At 37.5% G+C, this 26,310-nt stretch overlaps 1 protein-coding gene across 1 annotated transcript in view; it reads left to right on the top strand.

The window, feature by feature from the left end:
* Positions 1 to 8,630: 8,630 nt before the first annotated feature.
* Positions 8,631 to 26,310, top strand: part of LOC127455820 (voltage-dependent calcium channel subunit alpha-2/delta-1-like) — a 169,673-nt gene continuing 151,993 nt past the window's right edge. The window contains exons 1-3 of the mRNA XM_051723975.1: positions 8,631 to 8,644; positions 23,020 to 23,101; positions 23,293 to 23,409. Of these exons, the coding sequence (XP_051579935.1) occupies positions 8,643 to 8,644; positions 23,020 to 23,101; positions 23,293 to 23,409 (201 nt within the window). The 5' untranslated portion in view covers positions 8,631 to 8,642. The remainder of the gene's footprint in view (positions 8,645 to 23,019; positions 23,102 to 23,292; positions 23,410 to 26,310) is intronic.

The raw sequence follows: 26,310 nt of genomic DNA, 5'->3' as shown, positions 1-26,310 counted from the left end.
ATTTAATTGTATAGCCCTGTTTGTGCAACTCTAGTGATGGCGTTGATTAAGCCAAGAAACAAAGGCATCAGTGCCTCCAGGGTCAACATGATCACACAATGGAATTGAAATGCAACTTCTCAATGTTTTCTTACACGAAAATAAAAACGTGCTGTCAGCATGCATAAACACTCCGGAAAGTTAAAAGCACCACAGCTACAAATATTAAACTCACTAGCAGTACATCCTGTCCCAAGTGTACACTGATGGTCCAAAACATTATGACCACCTGCCTAATATGCTGTTGGTCCTCCGTGTGCCACCAAAACAGCATCGACCCGCAGAGGCATGAATTCTACAAGACCCCTGAAGGTGTCCTGTGGTATCTGGCACCAAGACATTAGCAGCAGATCCTTTAAAGAAGCCCTATTATGCTTTTGGGGATTTTACCTTTCCTTTAGTGTGTAACATAGCTCTTTGTGCATGTAAAAGGCAACACTGCTCAAGAACTGCACGAAACGGCTGGAGTCCCAACTCTCGGTAGCAGATAAATCCACAAATAATCAAACATACTTACAGGTTGTGATCCTGAAGCACCAGATTGTCCCAACAAAGTGGGAACTGCACCATCTTTCAGGAGTAACCGTCTTGAAAATCTGGCATTGGTTGTGGATGTACTGCTGAGGAATAGTGGTAAAAATACATTTTTACCACTGATACTTAAATTCGTCTGCCTTTGGAAGTCCAAACAAAGAGGTTGTGCTTTTGCAGTGAAGAAAACAGCGTCTTTTCCACATGGCGACTACACTAACCCAACTCATCCTGGCCTTGGCTATATCTACGTTTGTTTGAGGGCGGGCCAAAGTAGCCCATAGGCGGGCATTATGCAAAAGTGTTACATAGTGATGTAGATACTTTACGGAAGAAATGGCTGGACTACAATCCAGCCGTTTCGTGTAGTTCTTGAGCAGTGTTGTCTGTGGGAGAAAATAACTTCCTTTTGCGTGGACTTTGTGCTTTGTAACTTTGCAGACCTTTTACATGCACAAAGAGCTATGTTACACACTAAAGGAAAAGTAAAATCCCCAAAAGCATAATAGGGCTTCTTTAAAGGATCTGCTGCTAATGTCTTGGTGCCGGATACCACAGGACACCTTCAGGGGTCTTGTAGAGTCCATGCCTCTGGGGGTCGATGCTGTTTTGGTGGCACACAGAGGACAAACAGCATATTAGGCAGGTGGTCATAATGCTTTGGACCATCAGTGTACACTTGGGACAGGATGTACCACTAGTGAGTTTAATATTTGTAGCTGTGGTGCTAAGTAAACTTTGAGAAATTGCATTTCAATTCCATTGTGTGATCATGTTGACCCTGGAGGCACTGATGCCTTTGTTTCTTGGCTTAATCAATGCCATCACTAGAGTTGCACAAACAGGGCTATACAAATAAATAAGTACAGACTCTATGGCATCAGTCTTATACATGTAGTCTAAATAAACATGTAGCGACTCCCCTGCCACCATTTAATGAGCTCAGTCATTAGATTTCAGGGTCAAGCCACAGGCGCACATACAAAAACACCAACACTTCAACATACATTCGCCAGCACAAAAAGGGATTCGTCCACAAATGGACCTCGAAGGTCCTCGGAAATGCTTTTAATGCACATCGATGTCTAGTACACTTTCACGACTGAGCCTCTTGTGTGCAGGCCTGACCCCATATACACTGATCTGTCTGAAAAGAGTTGGGTGAACACATTAAACTGGGTCTAAGCATAGTATGCATGAACTGTGCTTCCCAGCATCCTTTAATCATCAGTTTGGGCCATGCAAAAGAGGAAAGGGGTCACAACAGCACTCTCCATTTAAGATCTTTGGGGAATTTTAATGAGAGAGCATGTTTTTGATGATGGAACCCCATCTTTTAATTTAGCCGAGTACTGGCCTAGGGCTTTTATCATGGTGTGTTATATAGTTCTCTCTCTCTCTACTTTAAAGCTGCTCTAAGTGATTTTTTTCTGAATATCACATATAAAATGTACCTACTACCTGACAGATAACACTAAAATAGGCTTCCAAAGAAACCATAGGCTACCGATCTCTGTGACAGCCCATAGTCCATTCACTGATAGCCTGATGCATGTTGCACACAAAAATGACAAGTGCTGTCTGAAATCATCGGTTCCAATCTGACTTGCTTTACCCAACTACTGGGTAAATTTAATAAGTCTGCCTGTAATAATAATAATAAAATAATAGTCTTTTTCACAGCATCTCAAAATACTGGGTTTATACAATGAGTGCTTGCAAGGAAGAATTAATCACTGGCATGGGCAAAATTTGCCAGGTTAATGACATATATACAGGTGCATCTCAATAAATTAGAATGTCGTGGAAAAGTTCATTTATTTCAGTAATTCAACTCAAATTGTGAAACTCGTGTATTAAATAAATTCAATGCACACAGACTGAAGTAGTTTAAGTCTTTGGTTCTTTTAATTGTGATGATTTTGGCTCACATTTAACAAAAACCCACTAATTCACTATCTCAAAAAATTAGAATATGGTGACATGCCAATCAGCTAATCAACTCAAAACACCTGCAAAGGTTTCCTGAGCCTTCAAAATGGTCTCTCAGTTTGGTTCACTAGGCTACACAATCATGGGGAAGACTGCTGATCTGACAGTTGTCCAGAAGACAATCATTGACACCCTTCACAAGGAGGGTAAGCCACAAACATTCATTGCCAAAGAAGCTGGCTGTTCACAGAGTGCTGTATCCAAGCATGTTAACAGAAAGTTGAGTGGAAGGAAAAAGTGTGGAAGAAAAAGATGCACAACCAACCGAGAGAACCGCAGCCTTATGAGGATTGTCAAGCAAAATCGATTCAAGAATTTGGGTGAACTTCACAAGGAATGGACTGAGGCTGGGGTCAAGGCATCAAGAGCCACCACACACAGACGTGTCAAGAAATTTGGCTACAGTTGTCGTATCCACTCCTGAACCACAGACAACGTCAGAGGCGTCTTACCTGGGCTAAGGAGTAGAAGAACTGGACTGTTGCCCAGTGGTCCAAAGTCCTCTTTTCAGATGAGAGCAAGTTTTGTATTTCATTTGGAAACCAAGGTCCTAGAGTCTGGAGGAAGGGTGGAGAAGCTCATAGCCCAAGTTGCTTGAAGTCCAGTGTTAAGTTTCCACAGTCTGTGACGATTTGGGGTGCAATGTCATCTGCTGGTGTTGGTCCATTGTGTTTTTTGAAAACCAAAGTCACTGCACCCGTTTACCAAGAAATTTTGGAGCACTTCATGCTTCCTTCTGCTGAAAGATGCTGATTTCATTTTCCAGCAGGATTTGGCACCTGCCCACACTGCCAAAAGCACCAAAAGTTGGTTAAATGACCATGGTGTTGGTGTGCTTGACTGGCCAGCAAACTCACCAGACCTGAACCCCATAGAGAATCTATGGGGTATTGTCAAGAGGAAAATGAGAAACAAGAGACCAAAAAATGCAGATGAGCTGAAGGCCACTGTCAAAGAAACCTGGGCTTCCATACCACCTCAGCAGTGCCACAAACTGATCACCTCCATGCCACGCCGAATTGAGGCAGTAATTAAAGCAAAAGGAGCCCCTACCAAGTATTGAGTACATATACAGTAAATGAACATACTTTCCAGAAGGCCAACAATTCACTAAAAATGTTTTTTTTATTGGTCTTATGATGTATTCTAATTTTTTGAGATAGTGAATTGGTGGGTTTTTGTTAAATGTGAGCCAAAATCATCACAATTAAAAGAACCAAAGACTTAAACTACTTCAGTCTGTGTGCACTGAATTTATTTAATACATGAGTTTCACAATTTGAGTTGAATTACTGAAATAAATGAACTTTTCCACGACATTCTAATTTATTGAGATGCACCTGTATATACACACTCTATCGGTCAAAAGTTTTGAAACACTTGACTGAAATGTTTCTCATGATCTTAAAAACAGCCAATAAGTGCCCAACATAGTTGGGAACTCCTTCAATACTGTTTAAAAAGCATCTCAGGGTGATACCTCAAGAAGTTGCTTGAGAAAATGTCAAGAGTACACGTCTGCAAATTCTAGACAAAGGGTGACTACTTTAAAGATGCTCAAATATAACACAGTTTTGATTTATTTTGGATGTTGTTTAGTCACAACATAATTCCCATAGTTCCATTTATGTTATTCCATAGTTTTGATGACTTTACTATTATTCAAAAATTTGAAGAAAAAAAACCGGTAGTGTGTGATCACCGGTAATGTGATCTCATCTTCATCAAAGTCACAAGTATAGACAAACATAATGTTCTTAAGCTAACAACACACAAACAGTTATAATCTTTCATGTCTTTATTGAACACATCCCATTAAACATTCACAGTGCTGTGGAAAAGTAAGCTTGGATTTAATAACTGGTCAACAACTGGATGATTGTGGCATGGGGGGCGTGGTCATGTGTCGGTCTGCGGGAGAGGGAGAGCGGTAAAGCTCGTCACCTGGGCCGTAATTACCTCTAAAACCTGTCTCTCATTATAGTGATGACGGAGGGAGACCTGAAAAGGCACGCCTGAGCGTCAGAGTAGGGAGAGAGAGAGCATGATCTCGACGCTGACTGAATGTTGTGATTCTGACGTGGTGTTCCAAGAACAGATTATTTTGTTATATGACTTGACTGCATTAAGTCACCCCAGAACCTGAGAAAAATAAATGCTGACCTTGAACCTGTTTCGTTGTCTCCTGACTCCTCCATTGCCCATGAGCCTATCCTTATCACAATGATGTTTTGCCCTTTTTACGCCATACGTAGTGCTGTGTGTTCTTCCCAAACAATTCAACCTTAGTTTCATCAGTGCACAAAACATTTTCCCAGGAGAGTTGTGGAGTGTCAAGGTGGTCTTTGGCAAACTTCAGGTGTGCATCAATGTTTATGTTGGAAAGCAGTGGCTTCCTTCATGATGTCCTGCCATGAACACTGTGCCTGTTTAATGTTTTCTGTATAGTAGACTCATGAACAGAGATGTTAACCAGTTCCAATGATTCCTTCAAGTCTTTATCTGTCACTCTAGCGTTCTTTTTTACCTCATTGAGCACTCTGTGGTGTGCCCTTGACCCACACCATATATGTACAATATGTGACTTTTTATATCAGTGAAACCCATATATGAACATAATGAACAAATAACATGAACATATATTTCAGTATATGTGTTTTGCATATTGCTATATATCACATTTCTGCAAGGGATGTCCTAAGTTGTCCTACTCTTAATGTTTTAAAAAATAAATCATAAAAAGCCATCTTCCACAACATCTGCCCCACACCACCAATCTTGTTTCATTAATTAAATACCAGGTTTGCCAGCTCCTGACTCTAATTTGCTTTTGTTGACATCATTAGCCTAGGGGTTCACATACTTTTTACAACCTACACTGTGAATGTTTAAATGATGTATTCCATATATACAAGAACAATACAATAATGTGTGTTTTATTAGTTAAAACAGATTGTGTTTGTTCATTACTGTAACTTGGATAAAGATCAAACCAGATTTTAAGACAAATTTATACATAAATGCAGGTAATTCCAAAGGGTTCACATACTTTTTCTTGTCACTGTATATATATATATATATATATATATATATATATATATATATATATATATTAGAAAGACATTTGCAAATTTACACTGAATGTTTGCTTGTGAATTCTTTCTAAATTATAGCTACTATTTTGAGTATATTTCATATTATTTACTGAAATTTTAATAATAAGCCTATTTATGGTACTTGAAATAAAAACTGAGCAGTATATCCACCAGTTTTGGGTGTAATCCAAATACAGAGTAATTAGTTACTGTAATCTACTTACTTTTTAGTTAAAAAAGTAGTGTATTACATTTTAAATTCTTGTAGTCAGATCACAACTACTGACTTCCAATTAATTTAATTAATTTTAAGTCCATTATAGGGTTATGCTTATATATAATATAATAGGTCAAGGTCAATTATTCATTATTTTGAATTTGTTGAATGAAAAAGTGTTTTAGAACATATCTTAAAAGTACTGTAATTAGTAATGTGATTACTTTTTCAGTGAAGTAATTAGTACATTTATCTGATTACAATTTTAGATAAATAATTTGTAATTTGTAGAGGATTTCTATTTTTAAGAAGACTAATATCCACATAATTTTTACCTACAAAAATGATAAAATCTTAATTTCTTTTATTTATTTATTTATTTTTTTTTTATTTATTTATTTTTTTTTGTAATGTGCTATTGATGCCTTTTATTTTTATTATTATACCTGGTGTTTTTCTTAATGTGCGTAATTACAGTTCGATTGATATCTAATTACTCTATGTCATACACTGCATTTTGATTTTGATTTTTTCCAGATACATTTAGCCTACTTCATGTGTTACTTCCACAGGGCACGCTGTGTGTCATCTCTTTCAGATTGCGATGCATCTGAAGCGGGTTCGATGGGATGGACGGGTGCTAATGGATCTGCCTACAGACCAGGGACCAAAAGCACGTGGCCAAAGCCAAAGCCAAAGAAAACCGCGCGCCTCTACTATTATAGAGCTCGCGCGCCCTGATGCACGTGCCACGCTTTGACAATTGTCCTTGCATCTGAGAGCGCGGTTGCTAGGCAACGGCTGAAAGCCGAAATCCCTGGGTAACTCTCCGCTCACTGCCCCGACCTGCCTCCCATCTCTTCTCGCGTGCTAATTAACTTTATTTCATCGGAAGGAAATAGAGTATCTCATTTAAACAAACAGTAATTGTATACAAGTAGGTATGAAGATTTTTGCACCAGGAGATTTCACAATAAACACATGCATGTACCCATATGTTTTATAAACTCGAAGAACTGCGATTGTTGAGACCCTTGAATTATAGAAAGGATGCACATATGGATGCATGTGTTTATGAATAAGATGCATCATTTAGTGATGTCGTAAATGAAATGCATTTGAAACACAAGCGACTGAGAACCCTCGTATAGCCTATCGTATATATGGATTACTTGCAAACAAAAGAATAATAATGCAGTATATTTCACTGCAAATAATTGACTAAATACCTACCTGTGCGCCATGTGTTTGCATATAGATGTCTTTGTTTTGTTAACAGCCTCCTGAAATTCATTTTGTATTACAAAAAATCAGAATAGTTATTAAAATGATAAATAATGCATCAAATTAGTATATTAAATTATATCAATGTAAATATTATATTAAATATGAATAATGACAATACAATATTTTTCATGTAAATTAAAAATAATGAAGCATGTGTTATAGCCTTCATTCAGCAATTCATTTCTCATTAAAACAAATACCAATATTGTAAAATAATAATAACATTTTATAGCATTTAATAATGATGTATACAATTAATTTAAAAATTAGGTATATAAATGATAAAAAAATATCAATCTTATTTTAAATATGAATAATAACAACAAATGTAAAGTTTTGCATGTAAAGAAAATATGTAGCATTTATTATAGCCTTGCATATCACAACAATAAATAATAATAATAATAATAATAATAATAATAATAATAATAATCGTTTTAGCACATACAATAATAATAATAATAATAATAATTTTAGCACATACAATAATAATAATAATAATAATAATAATAATAATGTATAAAAGGCATATACATATTTATAAAAATAATGAGAATGTAAATCTTATATTAAATATTAATAATAATAATTGATACATTATTTTGCATGTATAATAAGTAAACAAAAGAAAAATAAGTAACACATATTTGTATAACAACAACAATGGCAATTATAATTTCATTATATAAAATTGTAAACATATTTATATACGATATATGGACATAATTAGTGTCTAATAATAATAATAATAATAATAATAATAATAATAATAATAATAATTACAAAATAATAATTTATGTGTATGCAACAAACACTATATTAATGCAAAAAATAAAATAATCTAAATGTCGAAGCCTTTTTTGTTGTGTCGTTTCAGGAAGGTGTCAAGACACTTTTGTGTGCATTCTTAATTGATTTCAGGTGGGTGTTACTCATATGTCTTGAAGAAGAATAAGAGGAGGAGGAGGAACAAGAGAGAAGGACTGAAGGGAGGGCATTGCATGAGGATCCGATAAAAGATAGAGGGCTATTGCAATGAGAGAGAGAGAGAGAGAGAGAGAGAGAGAGAGAGAGAGAGAGAGAGAGAGAGAGAGAGAGAGAGAGAGAGAGATGAGGTGGGGGCAGAATGACGCTGATTCGGGGCTATTGATCTCTCCCTCCCTCTGTATGGGGTTAGACACACACAGACGGTTCGGATCGGATCGGTGACGAGTGTCCTCTTGGATCTCTCTTTACGCACCGCTTGATCCTGTGCGCGCGCTCTCTTATCAAACTACTGACCTGATGACGGGTGATAATCAGATTAACCAGCAGCAGGACAGCAGAGAGACTCGTTATATCTGTGGAGGAAAGTAACAGTTGTGGATTTACACATGATGGTGCGCTCCGTGATCATGAATCAGCACAGAATGTCAGTCATGATACTTTTCATCATGTCATCTGTTCATACATCGAGCTCATCGCAGTTCCCCAGTCCGCTCATGTAAGTACTCTGATGTGCTACAGTGTTATAAACTGTTGATTTAAGAAGCATTATTCTTGCGTCGAGCCTCTGTGTAACAGTTTGAACATGTATGTAACTAGTTGTTTTTATGTTGTCAGGGATGTTTTCTCTGGCAGTGGTTATCTATATTTATTTCAATATTCCAGGTTTCAATACAAGTTAAGCTCAATCGACAGCATTTGTGGTTGCCACAAAACATATTATCAACCCTAAAAAAATACATAAAAAAACTAATCAGTCACTTTCAATGGAAGTGAATGGGGCCAACCAAATAACATTAAATAATAATAATAATAAAAAAACCCACATTATTTTAAAAGTATAGCCACAAGATGTGAACATTACACATGCTAACATGATTCTAATGTAATACAGTCACTTGCTAACCTCATCTGTGTGAAGTTATATCCAAATATTACAACTTGTCATGACCTAAGCAATGTTTATCACACTAAATCAATCACATATAAAGTTTACATGGCTACACTTTTAAAGCGGTGTATATTTTTAATGTGTATGGACTGGCCCCATTCACTTCCATTGTAAGTGCCTTATATATATATATATATATATATATATATATATATATATATATATATATATATATATATATATATTTTTTCATAATCTACTTGTATTGAATTTTGTGTGCACATTATTTCTGTCCTCCAAATAAAAATTAACAATATTATATTACTATTTTTTTTTTATTTTTATTTTTTTTTTATCTTAACTGCTGAAAAGCTCTTAAATGGCCAATAATAATAATAAATGAAGGGCTTTTTATGATTTATTTTTTAAAACATTAAGAGTAGGACAACTTAGGACATCCCTTGCAGAAATGTGATATATAGCAATATGCAAAACACATATACTGAAATATATGTTCATGTTATTTGTTCATTATGTTCATATATGGGTATCACTGATATAAAAACTCACATATTGTACATATATGCAATATATATTTCAAAATTCTACAATATAGGCATTTTATATACAGTATATATTACATATATTTTCCCAAGTGGAATTTGAATATGCATTTATATGTTCAAATATATAAACTAAAATTATATATATATATATATTCATAAATGGCCATATATCAGATTTCTGTATGGGATGTGTCAGCTAATTGTCTATATGCCTCTATCACACTTCTGTATTCAACGTCATGCAAAGTTCAAACTTAAAATGTTCAAACTTATTCTGGACTGAACTGTAATTCTGTTGGACACTTTTTCCTGTATGTTACAATAATAAAGCAGACAATTATGATATTAAAACTACAATTAGTATTATTAATTCATCTGAATAATTGAGGAGGAAGTCAGTCAGTGTTTTCCATTATTGATTTGTTGAATAATAAATGTCTTCCTTTAACAGTATTATGTATTGCATTTACCATGTTGAAGTGTTCATTAAGTGTATGGGTTATAAGGCTGATGATCTTAAAGGTCAGGTCAGGGCTCTTGTCTCCTCTGGTTTCCATTTCACTTTTACCACATGCAATCTTTTCCCAGATTTTAAACGCTTGATATTTAACTTGGAAGTGTATCATACTGTACTTTGGTTAAAGAAAAGTTCAATATTACCACTGTGAATGTCTTGTACAACAGTAGCTACTCTACAGAAATGCATTGGTGTGATTGTGGAGGAGTGATGTGACCAGAAAGATGGTGGAGTCTTTAGTTAGTAAAAGTAACAGTGTTTGAACTCTTGTGGATTTAAATAGAATCCTCATATTAATGATTTTACGTTTGTACATTGAGGTATTGTTTAGATGTGTCAGGACAGATGCAGATGAATTGCCCTCGTTGAACTCGACTGCTCTTTAAAAAGAGTGACGCTTTCACCAGGTGGTTGTAACAACGGGACAAGAAAAAAGGGGCTGTTTCTCTATTCTCAGGCCTTAACCTACCACATGAATGTCTACATGCTCAAATACATAGACCATGTTTACATGCACTAAAACTCATGTTGTATTGCATGATGAGAAGACCAGAAGTGCAATGCGTCAAGAGTCAGATTTCCTAAGAATACTGTATGAAAGCAGTTGTCCGTTTGATTTGACCACCTGTTTGTTTTGCATTAGAACATGTATTCAGTGTAAAGAATCCTCTTCGGTGGTGGGAACTGATGTAGAGTGATACATTTGTAACTGTCGTAAACACCAGAGTACAACTGTTCAGCATAACAAGTGCTTTTGTTAACCCTTTAAGCTCGGATGGGCCCGCAAGAAAAAGAAATCGTCAAAATATAAATAACTACACATAATAGGTGTCGTTTGAAAGCTTAGAAGCTCTACTTTCCAATGCATGTAGGCATTATGACCAAAACTGAACAAGTGCTTTGAAATTTGCAGACAAATCAGAAATGTTCCGTTTTGATCATTTATAAAACAAAAATGGCACTGTACATATTATTGCAATCAGTAAAAACATTAAACTGATCAAATAGTCATGTGTCATATGTTGTTGGAAAGCTCTCAAAGTGCAGAATACAACCTGATTATTTGTTTTACTCACAGACAAAACTATAGCGAGTAATAGCTGAGTATATGTCTTTGACAATTATATTGATGTTGCTTTTCATGCCACATTTTCGCTTATAGATTCACGAAACATAAACAGAACATACAATATCACATGCTATTATTTAGAGGAGGTGATTATCTTTCAAACGAGTCCACACACAAGATAATCAGATACATTGATCATTAGATAACCCACATGAAGCACAATGTTACATATGGCCACCAGGAGATGGCGCCAAATACATGACACACTCAATGGCCACGTTTACATGCAACTAAATAAACCATTTAGAATCGGACTGATAGCTCAATTGGATTGAAAAGATTTGGGGGTGGTGTAGACCTAAAATAACCTGATTAAAAGAAAAATATTAGCCATGTAAACGTTTGAATCCGACTGCTTTCTCAATCATATTCAAAATACCTTGCGCTCATGAGCAGAGATGTGGTGCATATGTATGTTTATACATGAATCTTCGCAGGAACCTAATTTATACAAAGCAATGACAAAACACATTATTACGGGTATGCAGGCTCACACTGAATATTCTGCACGGCACATATGTTCTTTCATGACATCACATAAAGCAAAAAAGTACGCTGTGTCATTCTTAATTGGAACTTTAAGCAGCAGGTGCGGTTACGGCGTTCTCTTTTCCAATGCATGTGCGTGACTTCACTCACTTTCTGACGTCGTAATCATAATTTCTAAAGCATTTCTTCTTTGCCATAGTGACAGTTGATCATACGTGACTGATTAGGAAAGTAATTGTTAGATTATGTTTCACAAGATATGATGCCAATCCTTTCCTCGCCTTGCGAGGTCAATAGCCAATCCACTCAATTTGAGCAACAGAAGCCACACTTTTCTTCTGATGTCTCTCAATCGGTCATATTAGTGCAGACAGACCGAGGATCCCCACAGAGAGATGACGCAGGTGAACTGTGTCCCCCTGACAGTCAGAGACACCTGTCCCGCAGTCCCACACTGGGACACTCACGGGCACATGCACCACACCTGTGGAGAGGAAAACATACACATTATCTTTGGATAACTTTCTGTTTGTGTGCCACTATGCATTTTCCTTTTTTTCACACTCTTTAATAAGCTCTGAGTAATTGTGTGCATTAGCGTCGTTTGTTTCAGTCCGTCTTGTTTTCTCACTGAAACCAGTTGCTCAGCAGAACGTTGAGTTAAAGAGCGTGGAGCTTCTTGCCTTGTATTTTTACAAGATTTAATTTGCAATATGAAGACCGTCACTACGTGGAGGAAGCATTTATTTTAGCTCATTTTGCTCATGATATTATCTCTAGAATCGAACGACATCTCGGCAGTAAATGTGCAGTGTAATGGAGCATAGACATGGGTTCTTTTAAATAAAGGCTTATTAGTGGTTGTGTTGTGTTCCCCTCTCAGCTGAGCGCTAATCCTCAGCCTGTAAAGGGATTAAATGGCTTATTATAGAGGAGTGCAGAGAAATCTCTGAATGGACCTGGGAAATGGATGTCAATAATGTGAAAAGCTCACGTTCACTGGAATAAACTCATTATGATCATTAACGAATTACCATTTTAGCAGAACAGACAATTCATCAGCGGCCATGTTTCCTGACTCTCCACAGTGTGTGTTTCATGCAGATAGTTGGATGTCTTTTGACTCAAGATAATGCTGTCTGGGAGTACCTTTAAAATAAAGCTAAATGAGCCTGATGAATAATAAAAGTAAATGCATTATAATGCCTTATAAATAGTGATTTTTATTTTTTTATTTTTTTTTATTTTAGTTAATTAACACTTTTTCCTCATATTCTAATGGCAAGGGAATTGCCATGAAGCCATTAAACACTGAAGAAAAACACACAAGTTTCGTTTTCTTAGCTAACTTCTGAAGTTTTCCACTGAAGATGTGCGACAGACAATTATACTAGTTTATAGTTTTAGTTTATAGTTTAAATCTCTTTGATTTGATATTTGATTCAGTTGCTGTTGCTAAAATCTCTTACAGTTGCAACCAATTTAGGTCAATTTTGTGAAAACCATATATGCAATGCATAGGTGTGCCACACAAAGTGTATACACCCCTGTAAGTGGGTAGTTGCGCCCCTGATTATAATACTTAACTATTCAATATACAATTTTAAACAGTATAGTGCATTAGAACACATAATTACATGTATCACATCATGCGTTTTCATGTTATAATGCATTATATTCTATGTAAACAGACATAGGATAGAATTTCATTGTGCATTAAATGTGATTTAGGATTATCTATGAAAAGATATTGGGCTGTCAATCGATTACAATTTTTTATATAATTTATTACACGTGCTTATATCAACATTTACTGAGAAAGGCGCCCAAATAATTATTATAATTAAAATAATTAGAATTAAAATGTTCGATTTAATAAATATATTATTTTTTAAATAATTCAAGTACATTAAAATTAATTTAACATCATATAAGTGTATTGTGGCAGCAGACAAAGTTTTTAGACAATACAAAATGTGGCTTTAGAAGTCTAAATATTGTTGGGTTTAAAAACATACTGTATCATTGAACGTATACTTCCATCTATGTACTTACCAAGGCTGACAAAATTAAAATTCATATATTTGTCAAATTAAAAATACAAATACACATTCGAATACTAATGTAAAGCTAACATTCGAATTTTGGATGTGTGCAAAGCACTGATGATGCACTGACTAAAACAGAACGCAAGTGAATCGAGATGCATTTTAAAGTTTATATTTCCTTTTTAAATTTACAAAATAATGTTTAAAAAATGCATCATTACCATGCAAAAGCGAGACATGACACAACGGTTAAAGATGTCCGTGTAGCACATGCTTTTATAGAAACAGACGAACGCATTCGGAGTGAACAGCCCTCAAAGATGGAGGTATTTGCCGGATGTTTCTTGACTATGTCTTGCTTTCTTATCAACGTCTTGCTGCATAAGGGTTAGGTGCGTACATACAGCTGTATTTAATGAAAAACCGTATGGTACTGCCGGTATTATGAAACTTGAGTTTGTGGTAGTACTATGGCACCGGTATAGGCTACTGTGCAACACTAAGTTAACATACTGTAGAACCGTTACAGTACATTTTAAAGGTTGAATATCCATTTTAAATGGACAAAATAATGTGTTTAAAAAAATGCATCTTTACTGTGCTGAAACAACAGCAAGACACGACGCAGTGGTTAAAGATGTCCATGTAGCACATGCTTGCATAGGAAAAGTCGGACGCATTCAGAGTGAACAGCCCCCAGAGATGGAGGTCTTTGACGGTTGTTTCTTGACTATGTCTTGCTTTCTTATCATCATCTCGCTACATAAGCGTTAGGTGCGTACATACAGCTGTATTTAATGAAAAACACTGTGGAACTGCTGGTGTTATGAAACTTGAGTTTGTGGTAGTACTATGGCATCGGTAAATATTATTTACTTAATATTTGAGCGTATGAACTGGCTAAATCTTTTGACTTTTTCATTTTACGTACATTTGTTAACATCCAGATATGTTTCTGTGCAATTAACAATCGCTATAACACAATGCTGATTTGTTTATATTCATATTTTTCGTCCTCTTGTGGATGTGAGAGACAACATTGATTACAAAATAAAATTTCTCCTCCTACCTGAAATAATGTCTTTTTCTCCCAATTGCCTCTGTGTCTGAGACCATCAATCCACACATCTTATCATGTGGCTTGTTGAGTGCATTGCCACGGTGACATAGTGTGTGTGGAGGCTTCACGCCATCCACCGTGGCGACCATGCTCAACTCACCACGTGCCCCACCAAGAACCAACCACATTATAGTGACCATGAGGAGTTTACCCCATGTGACTCTACCCTCCCTAGCAACCAGGCCAATTTGGTTGCTTAGGAGACCTGGCTGGAGTCACTCAGCACACCCTGGGATTCGAACTAGCGAGCTAGCTAGTTTGAACTCCAGGGGTGGTAGACAGCGTATTTTACCACTGAACTACCCAGGCCCCCTGAAATAATGTCTTTAAAATTAATGTCAGTGAAAAATTCAGGTTTAGTTTCTGAGCCCTGTTTACAGCCCTAGTACTCAAGCATTAGACGGACGCTTTCGGAGCATCTAACTTTAGTTGCGTTGCATCTCCCTAGTTTTCATGTTCTCTAGCCATAAATGCTGTGTTTTAAAGATCACCTATTATGGTTTTTCAAATATGACCTTTCATGTAGTGTGTTATACAGCTGTTTGTGAATGTAAAAAAGTCTGCAAAGTTTCAAAGATCAAAGTGCACGACAAATGGAGTTATTGACTCCCAAATGAAAGAACCGATTCTGAACACCTGAAACGAGTCATTAGTAATTCCAGACTTACTTCCTGTACTAACCTACATAATTTGGTAACAAAAAACCCGCCTCTGGTCTGCATTGGCTGCTCGCGAACAGCTTTGACTCGCCCTCAAACACTACACTAAGCGGTAGACCAATCACAACAGACTGGGACATCTGACCAATCAGAGCAGAGTAGGCTCTCTGAAAGGAGGAGTTTAGAATGAATCCTTTAGAACGGATCATTGAACGAGTCGTTTTTGACACTGGGAATAAAAGGTAATGCTACAATTTAAATTATGAGCAAATTCAAGTGTTTTTTGACCTCGGATGCATGTAAATCTATTGTATGAGACCTTTAAAACAAAATTATGCATGTTTAAAAACCATAATAGGTGCTCTTTAACCTCCTGAGACCCCACATCCACATGCGTGGACAGTACGTTTTGGCTTCGCAATATGGAATCATAATTTCATTTCATTTAAACCAACTGATCTCAGTTCAGGAGACTCCAGGCTGTCATTAAAGGGTTAAACTTTTGACGCACCAAGTTATGTGACAAAACAACATGGCACCGATCTCAGCGGAGTCTGTCTTTGGGAGAAACTCCAAAAAAAATACAGTACATCTGGTAAGTAACCTCATAAAGTTTTTACGTTAAAACCTGTTTGAGTCAAAACATTAGAGTCTCTAGTTTCATCCGATATGCCATTTTACAAATTTCGGCGATTTATTGCGAAATGGCACGTTGTTAAACACAATGACCATATACATTGACTAAAGGCTCATTTTCCTTAAAATATCCTATATTTACTGTGCGTTATCACACTGAGAATCAATAGATGCATCCAAAAACTGGAAAATGTTGCTTTCAGAGGCTTTAAATGGAGTTAGGATGAAAATAAGGTGCATTTCAAACTGTTCTGAGACCAGTGCAGACAGACAGCCCACTGGAGTTTAAGTCGTTCACTAAATAGGGAGCAAGGGAGCATCCTATAGCTCTCTATGCAGTTAAGTGCATTCACTCCTAAAATCTGATCAAAAGTTCAGTTTCAGGCTGCAGATGATGTTTGGATCACTCAACATGTTTGACAGACATGTGACAATGATAATCAGTACATAGATTCAGAATTTATAATGTATCATTTTATTTTAACATGGTTGACAGTGATTGGACGATTCTGGACATTACTTTGAATCTGAATTAATTATGCTAATTTATGATGTAATGTCTGTAACGTTTCAAAAATATGAAACCAACATTTCTGGAAACTTAATAAACAATTTGATGAAAAAAATCTGACTTTCTATATCTCAGTTTTATTGAAAATTTCACAACTTAGTCCCGCTGTCCACATATGTTGCCATCGGTTTTTAGGAAAACTGTAAAAAAAAAAAAAGAAATCATGTTTATTTGGTGCTACTAGTTACAAATCTAAAAGGGAAAGGGAAAATGCACACAGCAGTCACACTTGAGTCTCAGAAGGTTAAGGGCGCTGTGTCAAGTTAAATGTAGTGTAACTACGATCCCTGGGTCAGCGGGCATGATTCATTGCATACATATTGTATGTGACACACCTAATTACGATATGTTTTATAACGCATTATGAATATACTCTTATGCATAAGAAATATTTCATGCATTATATACAGTATAAAGGTTACATGTTTCACCTCAAACGTGGTGGTCATGGGAAACTTTGCATCTTGTACGCCATAAAACCTGTAACTCTGGCAATGTGTGTGGTTGCCCGTTTACTAGGCAGTATGCAACATCCTGTGAGTCAGCCCGATCCCTGTGAGTGAACATACCCTGACTGGTAATGACTTATTTACGCTAAGTTTAAACAGTGTGGGGGATTTTACATTGCTTGAGGCGTCTACTAGCAAACAGGATGTTTTGACTCTGGAGATTTACCACAGAAAACTGCTTGCATGACTTTACTGTATCTGTCCATCTCTGCTTGTTAGAAGCACCTCAGCCAACAGATTGTCTCATTGCAGCCTACATCTGTGCTGCTGTGCTTCTAGCCCCTGCGGAGAAAGAGGGATGACAGAAGAATAGAATGAGCACTAGAGGAGAAGAATGGTTAAAATCACAACTGTTTGCAGCCCATCTATCTTTTTTCACTTGCCTTTTCGAATTCGGTTCCGACCCCAATACAAAGAGCCCTGGAGGGTTCTATTTTACTTGTATTGGCACTTTGGGTTCAGGACTTAAATTTGGTGTTTGTTTATAAATGTGTGCTTGTTTGTTTTTCAGGGAATAAGAGTAAGGCTGTGGCCTCTTCTGGTACAACATAGCCAATGTGAAGCTACTGTGTGCAGCCACTGACCTTTTGCTACTGCAGTGCTTTGATGTAAAGAACAGCCAATTGGTCTCTAATACATGAACTAAGAGAGCAGAAGGCCTCACCATACAGAGGGAACGAGAAACAGATCTTTCAGTCAATGTTTATTAATTGTTGTGACCTATAAGAGATCGTTAGACTAGAGATTCATAATAAAATGTATTATGGCTGTTTGATTCAAGTAGTGTTTGCATTGGACAAAAGTGTGTAAAATCTATCACCCCTGGAGTCGCGAATTCGAATCCAGGGCGTGCTGAGTGACTCCAGCCAGGTCTCCTAAGCAACCAAATTGGACCGGTTGCTAGGGAGGGTAGAGTCACATGAGGTAACCTCCTCGTGGTCGCTATAATGTGGTTCTCGCTCTCGGTGGGGTGCGTGGTGAGTTGTGCGTGGATGCTGCGGAGAATAGCGTGAAGCCTCCACACGTGCTACGTCTTCGCGGTAACGTGCTCAACAAGCCACATGATAAGATGTGCGGATTGACGGTCTCAGACGCGGAGGCAACTGAGATTCGTCCTCCGCCACCTGGATTGAGGTGAGGCACTACGCCACCACGAGGACTTAGAGCGCATTGGGAATTGGGCAATACAAATAAATAAAAATAAAAATAAATGTGCAAAATCAGGAATTTTCCAATTTTCGATGCCAAGGACACTCAATTATGTTAATGTTTGTATAAATAACCTGAATAGAAACATTTTCAAATAAATTCAAATGTACTCGCATAGCGCTTTTGCTATGAATATTGTACCAAAGCAGCTTTACTGAGAATATGGCCTTACAACCCCCAGTGTGCAAACTAAAGCTGACAACTAAAGCTAAAGAAACACTTTTTTAAAAATATTTTAGGTATATATTTTTTTTATCATAAATCTACATGCAAAAAAAATAAAAAATAAAATAAAAAGTATTTCTTTAGCTTTAGTTTGCTCACTTATTTCAAATTGTCTTTCAATAAAATAAAATAATCACAAATAATCCAACCTGTTTAGAATGAAACCGAAATAATATAATTATTATTTTATTTTTTTTACACTTTTAATATTTGTTTTTCTGCAGTACAATAATGCAATTTACCATGGTATCATGTCCAAAAATTCATAAAAAATAATAATAATTATAATAATAAATATGAAATAAAAATAAAAACATAATATACCATGGTAAATTGTGGTAAATTATGTTTGTTGCAAACTTTATACTCATTTGCACACCCATACATGCAGCAATCTGGTCAAAAAGTATACAGGGAAAATGCTAATAAATAAAATATATGTTAAATAACAAATGTGATTAATAGAGCCAAATTATTATTGACAAATGCGATAAATGGTGTCAACCCATTATAAATAGACTATTTAAGATGTTTCCAGTTCTCTGACAGACTTCACAAATCACATGCCTCCCAGATTTATTAATCATGGTTTGGATAATTTTAGATCTATGATCAAAAAAAACATGAAAGACGTGTCTTCTTCCTGTTGTTCAAATTGAAATGACTCTTCATCTAACTGTGTATATGGGGACCTCATGGTATATCCTGATGAAACAGTGATTTCCATTAAAGGCTGCCTGAGGTTTGTACAGTAGGATAAATTATTCACATTAATTGCCTGTTATGTAACCTAACGGAGCAAGCATAATTGGTCACATATATAAAAGGTAATTTACCATAATTGAGCGGTTTATTGTTATTATCATTATTATTGTAAATGACAGTTGCCAAGAGATACTATAGCTTGAGGTCTTTGCTTTATCCAAACATAAACACTTCCAGATGTGGTTTTGGGGATTTATGTTTTAAATTTTTTTATTGTGCTTTTATTTTGAAGTTCTTTTACAATGTTCTTGTCTTTTTGTCCTTGATTTTTTGCAGGTGTATCTAGGTAATCATTAATTCTTGTAAAACCCTGAAGTTTTTTTTCTGTGCTTTGTTTAACGATGTTTGGTATGAGGTTTGTTCGATTAGTTAAATCTTGATGAAAGAAATTAGGAAATTTTCTGGTTAAAACAACCAGGAAGGGCCAAAAGACTTTCAAAATAAAAGCACCACATGAAAAACAAAATGGAATCGCCAGTTGCGTTTTTGATTGATCTGACGGTCTGTGTTTTGGGTGCTATCACCAGGTTGTCCATATTGAGGGACTTGCTTGCAGTGTGGAAACTGACCAGTGTTGGGAAATCTACCGTGAAACTAGCTTCCCAAACTACAAGCTACTCATACTAATAGACTAAACTACAGAACAGAACAGAATTGCACACAAACAATGAAGGTCTAGACTAGAGGACCAACATTCAAAAAAGCTTCAAAACAGACGAATGCAAGGGCTCAAGTGAATCTGTGAATTGTTTATCTGAAGAGGTTCACTTGCATGAACCAGCCCATAGAAACAATTCACTCAAATGAATCAGTGTTCCCAATGCTATATATATATAAGTGAACGATGACTCTTTTATTTTAAACAGTAAAAAACCTGGGTTTAGGTTACATTCACTGGTTCAAAAACTTAATTGTAGATAAGAAATACACTCATTGAACACTTTATTAGAAATTCCTGTAAACCTATGGAAAACTGGTTCGAGCTGACAGAAAGGCTGTGGTAACTCAGATAACCACTCTGTACAATTGCAGTGAGCAGAAAAGCATCTCAGAATGCACAACACGTCAAACCTTGAGGTGGATGGGCTACAATGACACAAGACCACGTAGGGCACTTTATTAAATCCATAATGTTCCTAATAAAATGCTCAGTGAGTGTAAATATGTTATGCATTGTGTTGAACAGAAGAATGCACAACTGTAAGAAGATTCAAAATATGTTCCAAAATATTAAAATTATTTGTATTTATGGAGTACAGGGAGGTTTGGTTCATTATATAAAAAAAGAAAAATAATACTATTGTTAAGTTGAGCCAATATCAATAAAGGATAATATCATGTCTGACTTTATGCAAACGAACACAAACAGACAGTCAGGAGGCTGCTGATTATGTGTAATAGATTTGCATATCATCACGGGAACATTTACTGAACCAATAATTGAAATATAAATTAAATCTGTGTAAAGGGGTTCAAAGGGAAAGGAGGAGGTGAGAACCGGCTTGAAGGTGCAACTCATCATTTAATAGTGAATTAAAGCAAAAGCCAAATAACAACCAAACATGCAGGACAGCTGTCTGAAGCTCTCTCTCTCCCGAACTGTCATCTCCAGTCGCCTTTAACCCTCGCTCTCCTCATCAGGGTGATTGGGGTCCGGGCGTGCGTCATTCCGGCCCGGCCCCGCCCTCCTCTGCGCTACACTCCTCCCTGCGTTGCATCAGACCGGGGAGCCCCTGGCATGATGTTCATCCCTGCCTTCTTCGACCTGGGAGGAGATAGGAGTGGACAAACAAACAAAACAAAAAAACAGCCGGGGGAAAGGCCAACACGGAGCGACAGCGAGAGAGAGGAGAGAGAGAAAAAAGTAACTCACTGGCCAGTTCTCTGATGCGCCGTCACGTGGTCCTCGATCACTCCTCCACCCTCTCAGGTGGACAACAGCCGTTCCTCCCTGGCTTGACCAGAGTTATACCTCTGACCCCCAGTGGACAGAACGCCCCTCCGCATTTCTGGCGGCATGTGGTGACACTCCTCCGCCCCTGGCAGCGGCCCTACCACTCCAGGTGGTCGGGGGTCGATTCCCTCCTCCCCTCATGGATGGCGGTCTTCCCTCGACCCCTCTGCGTTTCTGACAGCCGGCAGGGCACTCCTCCGCCCCTGGTAGCGGCTCCATCGCTCCAGGCGGTCGGGGAGTCCAGTCCCTCCTTGCCTCGTGGACGGCGGCCGTTCCCCGCATCCGGGCATTCGGCGCTCCCCTGGGTGGACGGCAGTGTCAAGGACTCCACGACGGGCATCCCTCCTCCCTCCCAGGGTTCGGCACCAATGTAAAGGGGTTCAAAGGGAAAGGAGGAGGTGAGAACTGGCTTGAAGGTGCAACTCATAATTTAATAGTGAATTAAAGCAAAAGCAAGATAACAACCAAACATGCAGGAGAGCTGCCTGAAGCTCTCTCTCTCCCGAACTGTTGCCTCCGGTCGCCTTTATCCCTCGCGTGCCTCATCAGGGTGATTGGGGTCTGGGCGTGCATCATTCCGGCCCGGCCCCACCCTCCTCCGCACTACAATCTGTCATCTATACAGGCATGTAAGTCTGATCTTTAAACCAAGCAGGGTCACAGAATTAAAAACGTAATGGCATGTAACACGTTAAGGACAAATAATGATTGTGTGTAAAGGCAAAATACAGTATCGCCTCCAAATATTTCACAATTATGCATAATATATCATAACTGGGGAAGAAAAGAACAACAATTAACTTTTTTGCTTATATAGATGCTTCCAATTATGAACAATGAGGCAGAAATCCGAACTAACCTTTCTTAATTTAAAGTGTGTGTTTGTTTCCTCAGTCACAAGCCCCAAAGTGTGAGAGTGCACGTGTAATCTGAGATGGTTATTATAATCAATATAATTGATTACTAAATTCTGTAATTGATGCATCAAAGTTTCAGCATATATTATTGATGGCATTTTTACTCCCGCACATACTATTACTAAGCATAAAATAAATCGTCATTTAATTTGGATGTGCAAGCTTTCATTTTGTGTGGCATTTGCACACTCTGGAACATCTGTGGCTACGCCACTGCTGCGTCGGAGGGGCACCCCAATAAAAGGTCATGGGCTCGAGCCCCTAGAGCCACCCCCTCTGCATGTGCCCGAACAGTAAATGGTTTACTTTAAATGGTTGTTTTACTTGATTGGTCCAAATGAACCTATTCACTTAAATGTTTTGGATGTCCAACCCTATGCATGAAAATGCACGTTTTGTGATGCCACACTGCTAATGGAAAAAGCAGCTTGTTACTGGAAAATCAAAACTGCTCTGAAAATAGGTGAACTACTGTGACCGCCCTAAACTTGCATATCAAAGCATCTATCAGTGGATCTGTTTAGCTAGCACATGTTGCAAATGACATTTAGCACATGGATTGGCATACGTAGAAGACATGATTTTGCATGTGGTATTTCCATCCTGTTTTCTGACCCTGTAGGTATGCGCATTAATTGCATTTGAATGTTTAATGTTTGTGTCTGCAGGATAAAAGAGTGGGTAGATCAACTGCAGCAGGAGCTGGTGTCTCTAGCTGACTCTGCCAGTGCTGGAAATACTCTAAGACAGGTTAGAGGTCAAATTACCTTCATGCCTCACCTTTACATATTGATGTATGTGTAGATTCATGTGCATTTAAGAAAAACCATCAGACAGTGTAATGTCTCAATAAAAGCCTGCTTGATTCTCCAAATAATCATTATGGTTAAACTTTATAATGTGAGTCTCTAATGAGTGTCTTTGCCTCTCTGTTATGACAGACCTTTATGGATAATCAGAATTATTTCACTGTGGAGACAAACAATGCGGCACAGCTTGTGGAAACGGCGGCACGGAATATAGAGAATTTTTTGAAGAAGCGAGCCACAGCTCTAGAGGTAAAACCGTCCTGCTTTATTTATGACTGTATTCCATACGTAAACAAATAAAGAGATGAATGGATGGATGATCTCTCATTGCAAACTGTTACGTAGTCTGTCAGATAGATAGATCTATAGTTTTATCTATCCTCTTATTTTTTTGCAAACCATTATATAATCAAGGGCCATAGTGTGCAAACAAATTTTTATTTGGAGTTGACCAGATGCCTCACAGACAGCAACATAAAAATACATCTACACTCTTGGGGTGCCCATACTGACTTGCATTTGATCGAAGCACCAATGATTATTTGTGCATTTTTGTTTGTGTGTGTGCATGCCAGCTGGCATAACCTTTGTATGGCGCAGCCATGGATAGATGGATGGATGGATGGATGCCAGCGGGTTATAATTGTTATCAGTCTTTTAAAGTTTCTGGGTGTCTGAGCCCACTGCAGATGTGCCAGGCTTTCCTCGGTTCACAGATGCCAACCTGCTGACCTGGAGGGGGTTGGCTTTGGTGCCGTATGTACTGTATGTCTGTGTGGGGTTTGTCTGCATGTGGGACCATTAGCATGCAGTGGAAGTAGTGTCTGTAGTGTCAGGCAATGATTGTATTAGTTTGTGTGAAGAATGTTGCTGTCATTGCGGAGAGACAGATGGGTTATGTTCTGAGTGGAATACAAGTTTACTATTTAATAAATGCACACTGCATTTGGTCTACAATTTCTAGTAAGTAGTAAGTGAAACAGTAAGCATCATTCCTCATGCTACATTGTCACATTACTTCATTTTTCACATGACCCCATCTCGTTGGATGTTTCAATTCAGCGAGTGGAGTTCAGTTATCATCTTGGAAATAAAACAGGGCTATTTTTGCATGTTTAATTCAGTTACTAGTCAAGGAAGAGATGAGGACTTCCAGTTCATTCATCACACTTATACGGAGCCTCTTAAAGCTACGCTGTGTAATCCAGATAGACTAGCATTTAGCAAGCTAGCTTTGAAAGCATAGAGCCCGCCCTCACTTCAGAGGTGTCTCCAAAGCCACGCCTCCTCTATCACATATGAACACACACACACAGAGCAGAGTTAATTCTGCTTTTAGCACACTCTTGATCCAGAATCCAGGAAAATAAGGTAGCTGCGGTTCACCTTCCATTTTCGCACTTGCTCTGCACAGCGTCAAGGAACCCGCGCTGATGACGTGTGATTGTCTGTGCGAACAAGTTGTGTGGCGGTATGCAAATATAGATTGACAGACAGGAAGGACATCCTATCATTACATTCGGACCGAATGCAATGATTGGTCGATTCTTTTTTTCTTTTTTCTTTTTCTCCCAATTTGGAATGCCCAATTCCCAATGCGCACTAAGTCCTCGTGGTGGCGTAGTGATTCGCCTCAGTCTGGGTGGCGGAGGACGAATCCCAGTTGCCTCCACGTCTGAGACCGTCAACCCGCGCATCTTATCACGTGGCTTGTTGAGCGCGTTGCCATCCACCGCGGCAACCACGCTCAACTCACCACGTGCCCCATCGAGAACGAACCACATTATAGCGACCACGAGGAGGTTACCCCATGTGACTCTATGCTCCCTAGCAACCAGGCCAATTTGGTTGCTTAGGAGACCTGGTTGGAGTCACTCAGCACGCCCTGGGATTTGAACTAGCGAGCTAGAGAACTCTAGGGGTGGTAACCAGTGTATTTTACCACTGAGCTACCAGGCCCCCGGTCGATCATTTTTTAGTCCTGTCCCTTCCACAGAAGATATACATTTAGACCACTTAAATTATTGATTGCTATCAGGATGTGAAGAAACTTTCAACCAATATAACATGTAACAGTACAAAAATGTTTCTGGAAAAGATTGCACACCCTAGCTTTAAAGGGCAGGAAGCATTTTGCGTTCCATTGCAATAACTTATGAAAATGTACCATGGTTTTTACTACAGTACCCATTTTAACCATGATATTCAAACCGTAGAAATAGGCTAATACAGGAAAATCTAATTTATGGCAATAATAATCATATTAATTCTGCCAAAAAACATAGTTAGTTTTATAAATAATAGTTTTATAATAAAGTACTATAGTATTGTAGTAGTATTATTCTACTATAGTAACACCATGGGTTTTAAACCATACTTGTATCACAAATTAACCATGGTGTTACTATAGTAAAACTGTAGTAACCTTTTTTTTTTTTTAAAGAATATCATGGTAAAAAATGGTTACTGTAGTAAAACAATGGTTAATTTTCATACAGGATGGATAAAGGAATTGCGAGTGGGGATGTTACAGGGCAGTCGACTAGTTGTCCAACAACTGACTTGTTGATTAGTGGGGTCGACTTCTAACATTTAATATTTTTAGTAGTGGTGGTTTTAATGGGAGGTGAAATTCTCAAATTAATGAAGAGATTAGGGATATCAATAGATTATATTTTTTAATTGAATTAATTACATGGTGTGCCAATCAATTAATCAAATTAATCACAATTAATCGCATACATAAATAATTGCTGAGAAAGCCTCTCAAATAATAATAAATTAATATATAATGATTGAATAATTATAGTTATATTTAAATCATAAAATAATATATATATATATATATACAGGTGCATCTCAATAAATTAGAATGTCGTGGAAAAGTTCATTTATTTCAGTAATTCAACTCAAATTGTGAAACTCGTGTATTAAATAAATTCAATGCACACAGACTGAAGTAGTTTAAGTCTTTGGTTCTTTTAATTGTGATGATTTTGGCTCACATTTAACAAAAACCCACCAATTCACTATCTCAAAAAATTAGAATATGGTGACATGCCAATCAGCTAATCAACTCAAAACACCTGCAAAGGTTTCCTGAGCCTTCAAAATGGTCTCTCAGTTTGGTTCACTAGGCTACACAATCAT

The sequence above is a fragment of the Myxocyprinus asiaticus genome, chromosome 18 (genome assembly GCF_019703515.2).
Source record: "Myxocyprinus asiaticus isolate MX2 ecotype Aquarium Trade chromosome 18, UBuf_Myxa_2, whole genome shotgun sequence".
NCBI classification, from domain to species: domain Eukaryota; kingdom Metazoa; phylum Chordata; class Actinopteri; order Cypriniformes; family Catostomidae; genus Myxocyprinus; species Myxocyprinus asiaticus.
The sequence above is the reverse complement of the archived record's forward strand: the minus strand, read 5'-3'. Positions and strand labels throughout refer to the sequence as shown.